Source organism: Somniosus microcephalus, chromosome 9 (assembly GCF_052327205.1).
Source record: "Somniosus microcephalus isolate GS21.2 chromosome 9, FLI_Smic_1.0, whole genome shotgun sequence".
Classification (NCBI taxonomy): domain Eukaryota; kingdom Metazoa; phylum Chordata; class Chondrichthyes; order Squaliformes; family Somniosidae; genus Somniosus; species Somniosus microcephalus.
The window spans coordinates 131,160,026-131,174,097 of record NC_140995.1 but is presented as its reverse complement, the minus strand read 5'-3'; the positions used below and the strand labels follow the sequence as shown (position 1 = coordinate 131,174,097).

The window sequence follows — 14,072 nt, the reverse complement described above, 5'->3', positions numbered from 1 at the left end:
GGCAAGCCTATTGAAATTCGGGTCGGAGGCTTCCTGCGGGTGCAAGCCTCCGACTTGCATTTACCTAGCGCGCCGGCCGTTGTGCTGTGGGATTCCGATCCTGGGCCTGCTCCAACTGCCGGCACGCAGTGCTTGCATATCCCAGGGGCGCAGTTAGTTCGAAGCGTCCCCTGGGATCACGTGGGCCATGGAGTGCCAATGGTAGCAGGGAATGCCCATTCATAAATTTGACAGGAAGACCTGTCAAAACTACGAAAACAATTCAGCCTCAAAACATAACTAAAACTTCAAATAATTTTTTTTTTTTAAATCACATTTTTAAAATAACTATAAATTACATAAAATAACTATTTTAAACAATGATTTAAATTTTTGAAAAAATTAATTACAGTTTCTAACGGGGCTAAAAATAAACTTACTTTTCTTTAAATTATTTAAAAATAATAAACCTGTGGAAAAAATGTTTTAATTTTAATTAATTCACCACTTACCTTGTTAAAAGCAGGCCTTGCGCCTGCTTTTTAAACGTGTAGCTGCTGGAGACATACCTTCCCGGAGAAAGCTGCAAAAAATACGTAAGTTCCAGGCGCACGCGCTGCCTCTCTGGCGCATGCATTCGACCTGTGAACCCCTTCCTTTAAGGGAATGGAATTTCTGGTTTCCCGCGCATGCGCAGTGCATGCACAAAACCGGCACTTTCGTTGGGCCTACGGGTGAGTACCCAGCGCGTACTCACCCGTGGGGACCCGAATTTCTGGGCCATTATGTGGCATTTTATCAAACGCCTTTTGGAAGTCCATGTACACCACGTCAACCGCATTGCCCTCACCAACCCTCTCTGTTACCTCATCAAAAAACTCGATCAAGTTAGTTAAAGATGATTTGCCTTTAACAAATTCGTGCTGGTTTTCCTTAATGAATTCACACTTGTCCAAGTGACTGTTAATTTTGTCCCTGAATATCGTTTCTAAAAGCTTCCCCACTACCGAGGCTAAACTGACTAACCTATAGTTGCTGGGTTTATCTTTACACCCTTTTCTGAACAAGGGTGTAACATTTGCAATTCACAGAAATCACAGAAACCCCACAGTGCAGATAGAGGCCATTTCGGCCCATCGAGCCTGCACCGACACATATCCCACCCGATCCCCGTAACCCCTACACCAACACACATCCCACCCTATCCCCGTAACCCCACGTATTTAATCCCCCTAACACTAAGGGTCAATTTATCATAGCCAATCAACCTAACCCGCACATCTTTGGACTGTGGGAGGAAACCAGAGCACCCGGAGGAAACCCACGCAAACACGGGGAGAATGTGCAAACTCCACACAGACAGTCACCCGAGGCCGGATTCGAACCCGGGTCCCTGGCGCTGTGAGGCAACAGTGCTAACCACTATGCCACCGTGCTGCCAATTCTCCAGTCCTCTGGCACCACCCCTGTATCTAAACAGGAAAAGAGCAGGGATTAAAGAAGATAGCTCCTACGTGCAGCTAGCAGTGATACAAGCACGATGATTCAAATGGCATCCTTTTGTACGGAAATTTCTATGATTCTATGAAAACACTGCAACTGTACATGTGAGTCTGACTGAGGGGAAACACTGAGGGCTGGATTTTACCAGCCTTGAGGAGGTGGGTTTGCAGGCGTGACTGCTTGCAAAATCAAAAAGAATGGGAGCGCATCCCGAACCCGCTACCAACCCGCCTCCAAACAATCTTCCCGGAAGTCAGGTCCCCAATTTGCGCAGGGACCCGACTCCGAGCGGCGGGAAGAGGATTATAGCCACTTAACTGCCTGTTAACAGGTAGTTAACAGGCAGTTAAGAGGCTTTTCCCATTTTGAGACTTCTGCTGCGGGCTTCCTGAAGTCGGGGAACCTCGCCAGGTTAAGTGAGGCATGCTGTGGGTCTGTTGTAATGTTTGTGTATAGGTGACAGCTGCAGAAGTGGTGTGAAGGATCCAATGGGACACTGGTGAGTATCAGAGGTAAGGAGATGTTGGGAAAGTCATTTTTAATGTGTTTAGATTTTTCTGTAGGTGACAAGCTTTGAAGTGTTTGTGTGGCCTCACCTCATATGGAGAAGTGACAGATCGCTTCTGTAACCTCACCTGCAGCTGCCATTTGTTTTATCCTAAGGAGTCATTGGAGAGCCTGGGCGCAAGGGCTCACCTTTGTACAGTGATTGTCAGTGTTTGACAGCACCTCAATGCTGTCAAACGCTGACAGATTATCTGTCAAAAATAAACAATACATGTCCCTTTTAAGAAAACCGGCAGATGAAGCATCATCAACTGATATCATCTGACACCGGCTTTCCCTTAATTGGCTGGCAAGCCCGCAGGGCGAGCTTAACAAGGCCAATCAGGGGAAAATAGCGTCTATGCGTCGGACGTCGCTGGGGGCGGGACTAGAACCCGGAAGGCAGCAGTCCCACCCCCAACTCGTCTTGGCAGGTAAAATCTAGCCCTAAGACTCACTGAGCTCTCAGAACATAACAGGCACGGAGGTACAGGAAACATCACAACCCAAGGCACAGCTCAAAGATTCATGTTCTAAGAATAGAGCAGAATCCAAGACCAAGGTTCCTGAGAGGAGAGAGGCCTGTGCAAAGATATGTTGCTGATGGTGTTAGAAAATCAGAATGATGAAAGTACTGTAGTGCCACTTTTTAGCATTTTTAAGTGTTATGTTATTATTAATATAGCGTGGTGGATTGGGAACCTAAAGGGTCACTCAAAGGAGTTTGAAAAAAATCAAAGATGTGATTCATTCCTTTTTGCAAATAGGAATCTTTTGAGAGAGTGAAATAAATGTTTGTTAATTGGATACTTTTTAATGAATGTGAAATTTGAGCCAGCCGGTCATGCTTCATTCCTTATGGACATATTAGACAGATGCCAGACACAAAATGGTTGAATTTCTGCAGGGGTATTCCCGATTGTACACTGTAACTTCAGCAGAGGATCCTTGGAAATCCCAGACAATTGGCATAAATGGCATCTGTGCCGTTTTTCCAGGATTTCCGTGGATCTTCTGGCGAAGTTATGGTGGATGATCAAGAATACCAACAGAAATTCAATCCTTAAGCTTTTAATTACCATTGACCATCGATAGCATGTGACAAAAGGAACCCCTGACCCAACAGTACTGTGGGAGTACCTTCACCACACGGACTGTAGTGGTTCAAGAAGGCGGCTCACCACCACCTTCTCAAGGGCAATTAGAGATGGGCAATAAATGCTGGCCTTGCCAGCGACGCTCACATCCCAGGAACAAATTTTTTAAAAAGGAGTGGTTAATGGAGAAAAAAGGAGACGAGTTTAAGAGCAGAACAGGCTTATTTTTTGGTGCTGTGACATTTTCTTTTTTCCTATTTTTCTATTTAATTTAATATGTCCTCTCTCCCCCTGCCCATAAAGGACTTTGGCATGTTTTCTGTATTAAAGGTATTATACACTGCTGATGTTGAGTAGCTTTCATTTTTATTCATGCTGCTGTTAAACTCTGTTCCATGGTGCAAAAAATATTTTTCAGCTTAGAAACATTTGCCTTATTTCATCCATCTTCCAGAGGTGGTTGATGTTTACAGTGCTCCATTATGAAAGGAACTGGAGCAATATTAATGCTGGTCCAAAGGCTGGAAAGGCTTCAATCTTATTGAACTTGACCAAATGTTTAGGGTATGTACAGTGATAATTTAAGACCACCAACATAATACCCTGCTGGTAAAACATCACAGCGAGTGTGGGATGGGAAAGTTATAGGCCCTGAAATTGTGGTGTGTTTGACAGTGTACTCTCAAAGTACGGCGTCATATTCCCTTTGAAATCCACCACATGCTTGGGACTTCCGTATGCGCTTGGGCATGCATGAAATCTGGAACTTGCGGCCTGTCAACGTATGCATTGACAGGCCATCCGCATGCAGGCCATGAAAAAGCAATTGCTAGCGCAGAGTTGGGCTATTTGACCACCGAGTGGCCAGCGATTGCGCACGGAAGTCTTACAGTTGATACAAGCAGGCCAAGGGCCTTTATTTCTGTAAATTGTATAATTATTAGATTTCGGGATTCCATTGCATATCATTAGGGGATTTCCTTCATAAATGATCAAAATGGAATTCTGCTTTGTGACTGGAGGACCAGGCCCACGTGATCCCAGGTATGCTTCCACACTGCTTGCGTCCCTGGGATCCGTGGGCCATTACGTTGCCCTCTGCCTTGAAGCCTGAGACTGCAAGTTTTCGCAGCCTTGCCACCAGCAGGTAGGTTCGTAATTTTTTCGTGGGTCGGAGGTGTACTCTGGAGGTACGCCTCTGACCACAATTTCTAGCCCATAGTTTTAATATTTTTTCCTTTTTCCAGAGAATGGACAGAGGATGGGAATATGTGGATTCAACATATATCTACTATTCCAGCCACGCGAACAGATGTGATAAATTTGCAGGACCATTTAGATAGGAAACTGCAACAAAGGCAGGCTCGGGAGACTGGCATTTGCCCTGTACGCCGGGAATTATATGCACAGTGCCTTGGTAAGAGACGTCTCCACTCAAAAATACAGAAATTTACCCATCATCTAAGGGTCTATGATTTTATAGAATTATAGATTAGTACAGCACAGAAGGAGTCTGCGGCAGCTATTTCAAAGAGCAATCCAGTTAGACCCACTACCTGCTCTTTCCCCATATCCCTGCAATTTTTTCTCCTTCAAGTATTTATCTAATTCCCTTTTGAAGGCTACTATTGAATCTGTATCCGCCACCCTAGCAGGTAGTGCATTCCAAATCCAAACCACTTGTTGTGTAAAAAAATTTTTTCTTTATGTTGCCTCTGTTTTTTTTGATAATCACCTTAAATCTGTGCCCTCTCGTTATCGACCCTTCAGTCATTGTAAACAGTTTCTCCTTATTTATTCTATCTAAATTCTTCATGATTTTAAACACCTCTTAGCGCCCCATGGCAGAAATTCAGCCCGAGATAGCGCGCCGCTTCCTTGCCGGGGTGATAAGCCCAATTTAGCAGCTGGGGCGGTACTCCCGCGCCGGGCACTAAATGGCGGGCGCTAATTTGGTTACCGCCCCCAAATGGGGCTTAACCAAATTTTTCCCCCTTAATATTTAATTTCTCTCGTGCATACCTTGTTTTTCTTTGTGTTTTCCAGTATGCATGCATGAATAAGAAAACACCAAGAAACAGTGATGGCTGAATCATACACGAGGGAGCCTGAAGGCTCTTTTGGTGATAATTTTGTGTGAATCATGCTCACTTGCAACAGAGCCAGGTCATTGGTATTTTAAATATTTATGCAAGGCTGAAAAAATAAGCTTACAAATCACAATGTATTTTTTAATAATTGGCTTAAATAACTGAAGGCCTTGACCTCCTATTAGTTACGATGATTAGTGGATGGCTTACTGTTGCAGAAAATATTAGGAAGCCAATTTTTACTTATTAGGAAGTCAGTTTAATCAAGGAGGAGGTTCTGAAGAAGCAGACCTTAATGCTTTTGATCACCATAGATTCCCCCAGATGCCAGGACCCATGGAAAAGCATGGGTAACGTTGGTGAGCAACTGAATACATTTTTTCTCAGCTTGTTCTAAAATACTTTAGAACTGTCAAGAAATTTGCTAAAGCGATCATGCTAAACATCCAGACCATCCAGATAGCTACTGGAGGAGGTCTATCCTTTGGTTTGCTGATATCTGCTGAGGAGAGAATCTTTTTCATGGAAGAGGATTCTGCCATATACATAGTAAAGGAGGAGGTAGTGGAGATACTTGATAGGATAAAAATTGATAAAGAGGAGGTATTAAAATGGCTGACTGAACTTAAAGTAGATGGCCTAGAAATTCAGTTGGGCGCACCAGCCGTTAGCGCCTTAGGGGGAGTAGATCTCGAGCGCTAGGCGCTTATCGCCCGGGCGCAGCGTGATCTGCGCCTCTCCCCAACTTCAGGACACATTTAGCGCCGGCGCAAAGTCTTAGCACGCGCCCTGCTGCGCGCGCAGATCATGACGTCATTTAATAGTGCAACGCCCTTTGTGCACCCCAAACCGGAACTTCACTCGCGCCGGTCCATTGTGCGCCGGGCGTCCCGAGCGACTGTGAAGTGGAACGGTACACAGGCCAGCCAGGCCGGGGGGAGCGCTAATTAAAGGGCACTTACCCAGCAGTATAAAGGCCAGCCATTTTGCAGCATTCACTCTTGTGCAACGGTTTTTTGGACAGAGACCAAGGAGGAGAGTTTACTGGTTTGGACCAACACCTGGACAGGTATTTTTGGCTCAGGCCAGAGCTTACCAATTATCTTAGCCTTCATTCAGAGCTCAGTGTTTGCCAGCATATAATGGGGGCTGCATTGGGTGGCAACGCTGAATTTCAGCCTTATGCCAGAAGGGCTTACAGACGCCGTGAGAGAGTGGCAGCCCTGGCTAGACGCAGAGGGGGCAACAGGCGTCGCCAACTGAGGCCTTACCCACGCAGGGTATACCGCCAGCAGACCTCCTATCTGACCATGTCTGCCGCGATGTGTGTTAGGAGGCTGCGATTCCGAAGGGAGGTGGTTGCAGACATCTGCCGGCTGCTTCAGAGAGATCTGCAGCCACAGCTGATGCGCAGGACGTCTCTGTCGGTGGCAGTGAAGGTGACGGTGGCTCTCAACTTCTATGCCTCCGGCTCCTTCCAATCCGCTACTGGGGACATCGCTAACATCTCCCAGTTCGCCGTGCATTGCTGCATCCGCCAGGTGACCGAAGCCCTTTTCAGAAGGAGACATCAATTCATCTCCTTCCCCATGACCCTGGACAAGCAGCAGCAGCGTGCAGTGGGGTTTGCAAGAATAGCGGGCTTCCCCATGGTGCAGGGCGCCATTGACTGCACGCATGTGGCTTTGCGGGCACCTCTTGAGCATGCCGAGGATTACTGCAACCAGAAGGGCTACCATTCCCTCAATGTACAGCTGGTGTGTGACCACAGGCAGCGCATCCTAGCTGTCAATGCCTGCTTTCCAGGCAGCAGCCACGATGCCTTTATCCTGCGACAGACAACTGTGGCTGACATGTTCCAGGCACAGCCTCCCCCAAGAGGATGGCTTATCGGGGACAAAGGCTATCCTTTGTGTACCTGGCTCATGACCCCGCTCCGCGCGCCAACGACCCCTGCTGAAGAGGCATACAACGAGAGCCATCAAGCGACGAGGAACCTCATAGAACAAACAATCGGCGTGCTCAAGCAACGGTTCCACTGTCTCGATCGCTCCGGGGGAGCCCTCCAGTATTCGCAGGATCGAGTCTCCCAATTCGTCATCGTTTGCTGCATGCTGCACAACCTGGCTATCCGCAGGACTCAGGCACTGCCACCTCACGTTGGACCACCCCCTCAGGAGGAGGAGCAGGAGGAGCATGAGGACGACGAGGATGAGGAGTACCAGCCCAGGAGGGACGCACAAGGTCCAAGGGCCGCCCGTCGTCGGCTTATTGAACGTCACTTCTAGGCCCCCTGTCAGGGAATGGCTTGTGCCAATGATAGAACATGATTGCAGCCGCTCCGCAAGCCCTCAGCCGGTTAAGGCAACAAACACTTCAAAGATCAAACATGGACAATGTGAATAAATAAAATGCTTTATTGTACAAACTCTGGGCCCTTCCCACATGAAAACCAAAAACAGAGGAAACCCCCAAAAAACACTCAAACACATTCCTCGCTCCCACAACCTGGGGAGGATTAACAAAATAGGGCAACTAAAATGGCCGTCATTCTCGCCCTTCGTCCAAAACAAACATCACATCATCGGCCTTCAAAAAACAAACATCCAATTCTCGGCCTCAAGAAACAAACACAAATGGCCACACATTCGACTATTTGGCCCGCTAGGGCGATGCCTTGGCCATCTTTGAGTGGCCCCTGCCCGCCCTGCTGCTCCGCCTCAAAGTAAGGCCAGTGGCTGCTGCAAGGCTGGGGGCAGGCTCCTGAGGGGCACATGTCGTGACGGCAGATGCCCTTGGGGGTCGGCCTAGTCGAGGTCTGGGCGTCGAGCGGCCGGCTGTTGATTGCTGCAGCTGTGGCTGGCCAGCATCAGTCGCTGCAGCAGCTCCTGGTAGCTCTACTGGGGGAGTGGCAGTGGCGGCTGGAGGAATGGCGGCAAGCTGGCGGATGGCAGGCGCTCGCTGGTCGCCTGAGACACTGGCACTCGCCTGGGCCAGCACTGCAGCATGCGCACCAATCTGCCGAGGGACAGACCGATGTGCTGCTGCAGCGTGCCAGGTGCCCTGGCGATGCCTGGCTGACACAGCGAGTGTGGCAGCAGTGAGTGCCCGTGTTGACCTGTTCACTGACCGCAGCAGAGCAGCCAGTGACTGGACGGCACCACTAATCACCTGGCCAGTCGCTGAAAGATCTGCCCGGTATTCCGCCCGACTGGTGGCCTCTAAGGGCCCGAACTCGGCTACACTCCGAGAGAGGGAATCGATGGACTCAGGCAACCGTGCCACTGCCGCCATGAGCTCCGTGTGCCGACGCTCCGAGTCCGCGGACAAGTCTTCGAGGCGTTCCATCTCCTCGGCGAAGAGCATCTCCTGACTGGAGGACGGACTCTCCCTCTGGGGAGAAGGCCGCCGAGCTGGCCGACCCTTCCTGCGTTGCTGGAGGCCGCTGGGCCCAGCAATTGGACTCCCCTCCGACGCATCCCCCCTCTGGGGAGAAGGCCGCCGAGCTTCCACCCCCCTCCCGCCTTTCTGCAGCGCGCAGGTCCGAGGAGCTCCCCTCCCCTTCGACACTTCCGCCACGCTGCCCTCCAGGGAAGACGTGTCCCCTACATTGGCCTGGGTGGCCGCGGCTGAGGGTTCCCCTGATGGGCCGCCTTCCTCTTGCTCCTCCTCCTGCTCCTCCTCGGAGGGTCTGTCACTGGCAAGTTGAGGGACCTCCTCTTGACCATCTGAAAGCAGGAAGGCACAAGAGTAGCTTTAGAGTGAGGAGAGGGCGTCAGTGCGGGATGCATGAGTGGTGGCATTCAGCGCATTGGTCGGACAGTGGCAAAGGATGTAGATCTGATGCGCAACTGGGACGAGAGAGGTGCAAAAGGTGATGTCCTTACCATTGCTTCCCAGAACAGGGTCGGCATCTCCACATGCAACGGGCCCAATCACCCGGCGACCCATGAGGCGCTCCACGCGATGTTGCAGGTCGGTTAGTGGCTGGATATGGGGTCGTCCTCCCCCGGTCGCAGTCCGGCTCTTGCGATTATTCGCCAGCTTGGCCTGCAAGAGAAAGGACGGCCTCTAAGTACAGTGTGTCGCCGTGATCTTGTGTGCACTGCCTCCCATGGTGGAATAGCCTGGCCAGTGTGTCGCCATGATCTGGTGTGCACTGCCTCCCATGGTGGAATAGCCTGGCCAGTGTGTCGCCATGATCTGCTGTGCACTGCCTCCCATGGTGGAATAGCCTGGCCAGTGTGTCGCCATGATCTGGTGTGCACTGCCTCCCATGGTGGAATAGCCTGGCCAGTGTGTCGCCATGATCTGGTGTGCACTGCCTCCCATGGTGGAATAGCCTGGCCAGTGTGTCGCCATGATCTGCTGTGCACTGCCTCCCATGGTGGAATAGCTTGGCCAGTGTGTTCAGTGCAGAATGTGCAATTGATGCTCATGCCTGTGCCATAGCTGCTGGATGAAGGCTGGCCATTAGAGCTTTCAGGTCCCTTTGCCCATAATGTGAGGTGCACATGCAAGGATGAGGAGGTCATTGGAAAGGGTACTCACCCTGACAATGCGTGTGAGGTCATTTAACTTTTTGCGGCATTGGGCACCGGTCCTGGGGACGTCGCTGTTGGCTGACAGCTTGCTGGCGACATGCCTCCAGGCTCTCCTGTAGACGCGGACCGTCGCCTTCTTGCCATTGTCCGGGTACAAAACATGGCGCCTCTTCTCTACAGCAGCAAGCAGCACACTCAGATCACGCTCTGAGAAGCGCTGCGCACGTTCACGGGCCTTCTCCATGTCTTCAGGCGCTATTTGGGTCCAGCAGCAGTGTTCAGGCCTAGCTGGAGGGCTCCACTATCCAGGGCGTGGCAGCAGACACAGTGGACCCTTCCCCCTTAAGAGCTGGCCGGCGCCAGGGTGTCTGCTGTCAGTCACGAGATGGCCGCACCTGCGCTGCGCCCGGCCTCGGCGCTATCGATCACCACCTCCGGCTTAGCGCCCAAAGAGAGGCGTCCAACAGCAGTTTTAGCGCTCGCCCGAACTAGTAGGGCGAAGCTAATGAATATCGGAGAAGTGGCCTAGATTTGGCGGCGGCCACAAACTTTAGCGGACGCCCCACTTTAGCGCCCCAAAAGTGGCGTCAATGAATTTCTAGGCCGATAAGTCATGAGGAGCAGATGGGATGCATCCTAGGATGCTGAGGGAATTGAGGGAGGAAATCGTGGAGGTACTGGCTGTTATGTTCATTAATAACTAGACATTCTTATTATGAACACGGCTAGCTTCTAGCTAGTCATTTATTCAGTACACGTTCTCTAGATACAGTATCTGTAGAGATGCAGCATGTGTGCTCCTGTGTGCAGGCTGCCATCTTGACTGTTGCCTTGTGGGTAGCCTAGTGCCTCATGGGTAATGTAGTCTTAATATATATACAGCTGGGTAGTGTAGTCTTATACATACAGCTATATACAGCTCTACGCAGCTCTACGACTCCACCTAGTGTCCACTATAGAATGACATGTTACTGATCACTACATCCCCCTTTCTTTGAGGTTTAACAAAATCAATATCAATCAACTTTCAAGAAAACAATAAAGATAATATCAGTAACACTTTTGTTAGTGCTCTATAAACATAAACATTTTCAAAACAGTCAACACATTTTCAAAGCTTTACATTGTACTCAAAGATTAAGTCTATCAGGCTCTTTTACTTCACGTGTGGATCTTCTCAACACGGGTAAGTCTGATGTGTCTTCATGAGATTGTTCTGGTGGTGAATGAAGATGCAGTTGCGGCATTGTCATCAATCTGCTCTTGTATAGATCGAGGTCTCCTTGCGATCTTTGCTTGGAGAGGGTTTCAGTGTTTCCTTCACTCTTCATGCCATAACTCTCAATGTAGTCAATGCACTCTCGAAAAACTGCTGGCAGCTGGATCCCATCATACAGCATAGTCCTCTCAGCAGCCTCGGCTAATGGAACACCAAAGATTGGCCTGAGGGAAGAAGGAACTGCTTCCTGCTCTGGTGCAGGCTTCTTATTTTTCTTTTTCTCTTTCCACTGCTTAACAACATCTGCTGCGGTTATATCTTTGGACTTTTTCTCCTTGTGTTTTTCCTCTTTGTGCTTTTCTTTGACCTTAAAGTCTTTTTCTTTCTTCTTGGAGAAACTAGGCTTTTTGAAGACATGGATACCCTTTGGCCTTTTCATCCTTGATGGGCTCTCTGCTACATCACCTGAGTCATCTGGTCTGCTTATGGCACAGTTTATACGGTAGACTCTCTTGACCAGTTCTAAGTCTTCACAAGCTTTGTCACCTAGTATCGAATCAAGTCTTTCAGCCACAACAGAAAACATGAGATGATGCACTTTGTCTTTGACTGTCACTTTAAGTCTGCATACACCTAAGCTATCTATTTTCTGTCCATTATAGCTCTTCAGTAGTACTGACTTTTTCTGTATTTTTGGCTTTTCTTTCATATTGTTAATGTCACTCATACTGATTAAGTTTGCTTTTGCCCCAGTTTCAATGTAACTAATGCTCCAATTATCTGCAGTGGGATCATCCATTTGTCCACTTTTACTGCATTGACTTTATGTTCAGCATTGTCCATTTCTGAGGGCTGCACATTTTCTGTATCTTTTTTGATATCGTCACATGACACCATTCCTACTAAAAATGTCTCACTTAAATCAGTGTCCTCAATTACATTAACTTGTTGCCCTTTCGTTGGTTTTACTTTTGAAAAGCATTGTTTGGCAAAGTGATTCTTTCCATTACACTTTGTGCACATTTTTCCAAACGCTGGGCATTGTCTTAACTGGTGTTTGTAACCACAGTGGTTACAATTAAAAATGTCATCCTCCGATTGCTTTTCATTTCTGTTCTGCCCACGTTTCTTCCCCTTGTAGGACACAGCACCGACAGCAGCATTATCACTCATTACAATCGCATCATTATTGATTTCACTGAAAGTCTTCACGTGCTTTTGAGCTAGCTCGCTGGCTTGGCATATTTTCACCGCATTTTCCAAATTTAGTTCGGTTTCTCTCAACAGACGTTCCCTGACTTTTTTATCATGAATACCAAACACAATCTGGTCACGAATCATTAATGCTTTGAGCTCAGAGAAATTACATGTCTGTGCTTTCAGTTTCAGATCAGTTATAAAGCTATCAAAAGTCTCATTTTGTTGCTGTGTCCGAGAATGGAAGATGTATCTTTCATATGTCTCATTCTTTTTGGGAGAGCAATGTGCATCAAATTATTTTAGCACATCTTCTAATTTTCCTCTGTTCTCCTCTGGATTAAATACAAATGTATTAAATACCTCTATCGCCTGTGGGCCTGCAACCGTAAGCAGCAACGCTATCTTCCTTGCGTCCGGCTTCGTACCGAATCCGATGGCTGCAATGTAGAGTTCGAATTGTTGTTTAAAAATCCGCCAATTGTAGTCGACATTTCCCTCGAGATTCAAACGCTCTGGTGGCTTCAAATTCTCCATGTCGCTTTTCACAATTTTCAGCAGATCTTCACCACCCTGGTACCATGTTATGTTCATTAATAACTAGACATTCTTATTATGAACACAGCTAGCTTCTAGCTAGTCATTTATTCAGTACACTTTCTCTAGGTACAGTATCTGTAGAGATGCAGCATGTGTGCTCCTGTGTGCAGGCTGCCATCTTGACTGTTGCCTTGTGGGTAGCCTAGTGCCTCATGGGTAATGTAGTCTTAATATATATACAGCTTGGTAGTGTAGTCTTATACATACAGCTATATACAGCTCTACGCAGCTCTACAGCTCCACCTAGTGTCCACTATAGAATGACATGTTATTGATCACTACACTGGCCATAATATTTCAATCCTCCTTAGATACGGGGGGTGGTGCCAGAGGACTGGGGAATTGCAAATTTTACACCATTGTTTAAAAAAGGGTGTAAAGATAAACCCAGCAACTACAGGCCAGTCAGTTTGCCCTTGGTAGTGGGGAAGCTTTTAGAAACAGTCATCAGGGACAAAATTAACAGTCACTTGGACAAGTGTGGATTCATTAAGGAAAGCCAGCACGGATTTGTTAAAGGCAAATCGTGTTTAACTAACTTGATTGAGTTCTTTGATGAGGTAACAAAGAGGGTTGATGAGGATAATGCAGTTGATGTGGTGTACATGGATTTCCAAAAGGCGTTTGACAAAGTGTCACATAATAGGCTTGCCAGCAAAGTTGAAGCCCATGGAATAAAAGGGACAGTGGCAGCATGGATACAAAATTGGCTAAGTGACAGGAAACAGAGAGTAGTGGTGAACGGTTGTTTTTCGGACTGGAGGAAGGTATACAGTGGTGTTGCCCAGGGGTTGGTTCTAGGACCACTAATTTTCTTGATATATGTTAATGACTTGGATGTGGGTGAAAAGGACACAATTTCAAAATTTGCAGATGACATAAAACTTGGAAGTATAGTGAACAGTGAGGAGGAGAGTGATAGACTTCAGGAAGACATAGAGAGACTGGTGAAATGGGCGGACACGTGGCAGATGAAATTTAACGCAGAAAAGTGTGACGTGATACATTTTGGTAGAAAGAATGAGGAGAGGACATATCAACTAAATGGTACAATCCTGAAGGGGGTGCATGAACAGAGAGACCTGGGGATATGTGTGCACAAATTGTTGAAGGTGGCAGGGCAGGTTGAGAAAGCAGTTAAAAAGGCTTATGGGATCCTGGGCTTCATGAATAGAGGTATAGGGCTCGATTTTGCCATTGGGGCGGGCTGGGGGCATGTCAGCTGCTTTTCGTGTTAGCCACCCGACTCCAATTTGATGTGGGAAAAATATGCGATTTTTCCCTCATTGGGCAATTG

At 48.0% G+C, this 14,072-nt stretch overlaps 1 protein-coding gene across 1 annotated transcript in view; it reads left to right on the top strand.

The window, feature by feature from the left end:
- LOC147112690 (33 kDa inner dynein arm light chain, axonemal-like) overlaps positions 1 to 14,072 on the top strand; it is an 89,255-nt gene that overhangs the window by 31,552 nt on the left and 43,631 nt on the right. Inside the window, exon 3 of the mRNA XM_085996230.1 lies at positions 4,373 to 4,542. Within this exon, the coding sequence (XP_085852356.1) occupies positions 4,373 to 4,542 (170 nt within the window). The remainder of the gene's footprint in view (positions 1 to 4,372; positions 4,543 to 14,072) is intronic.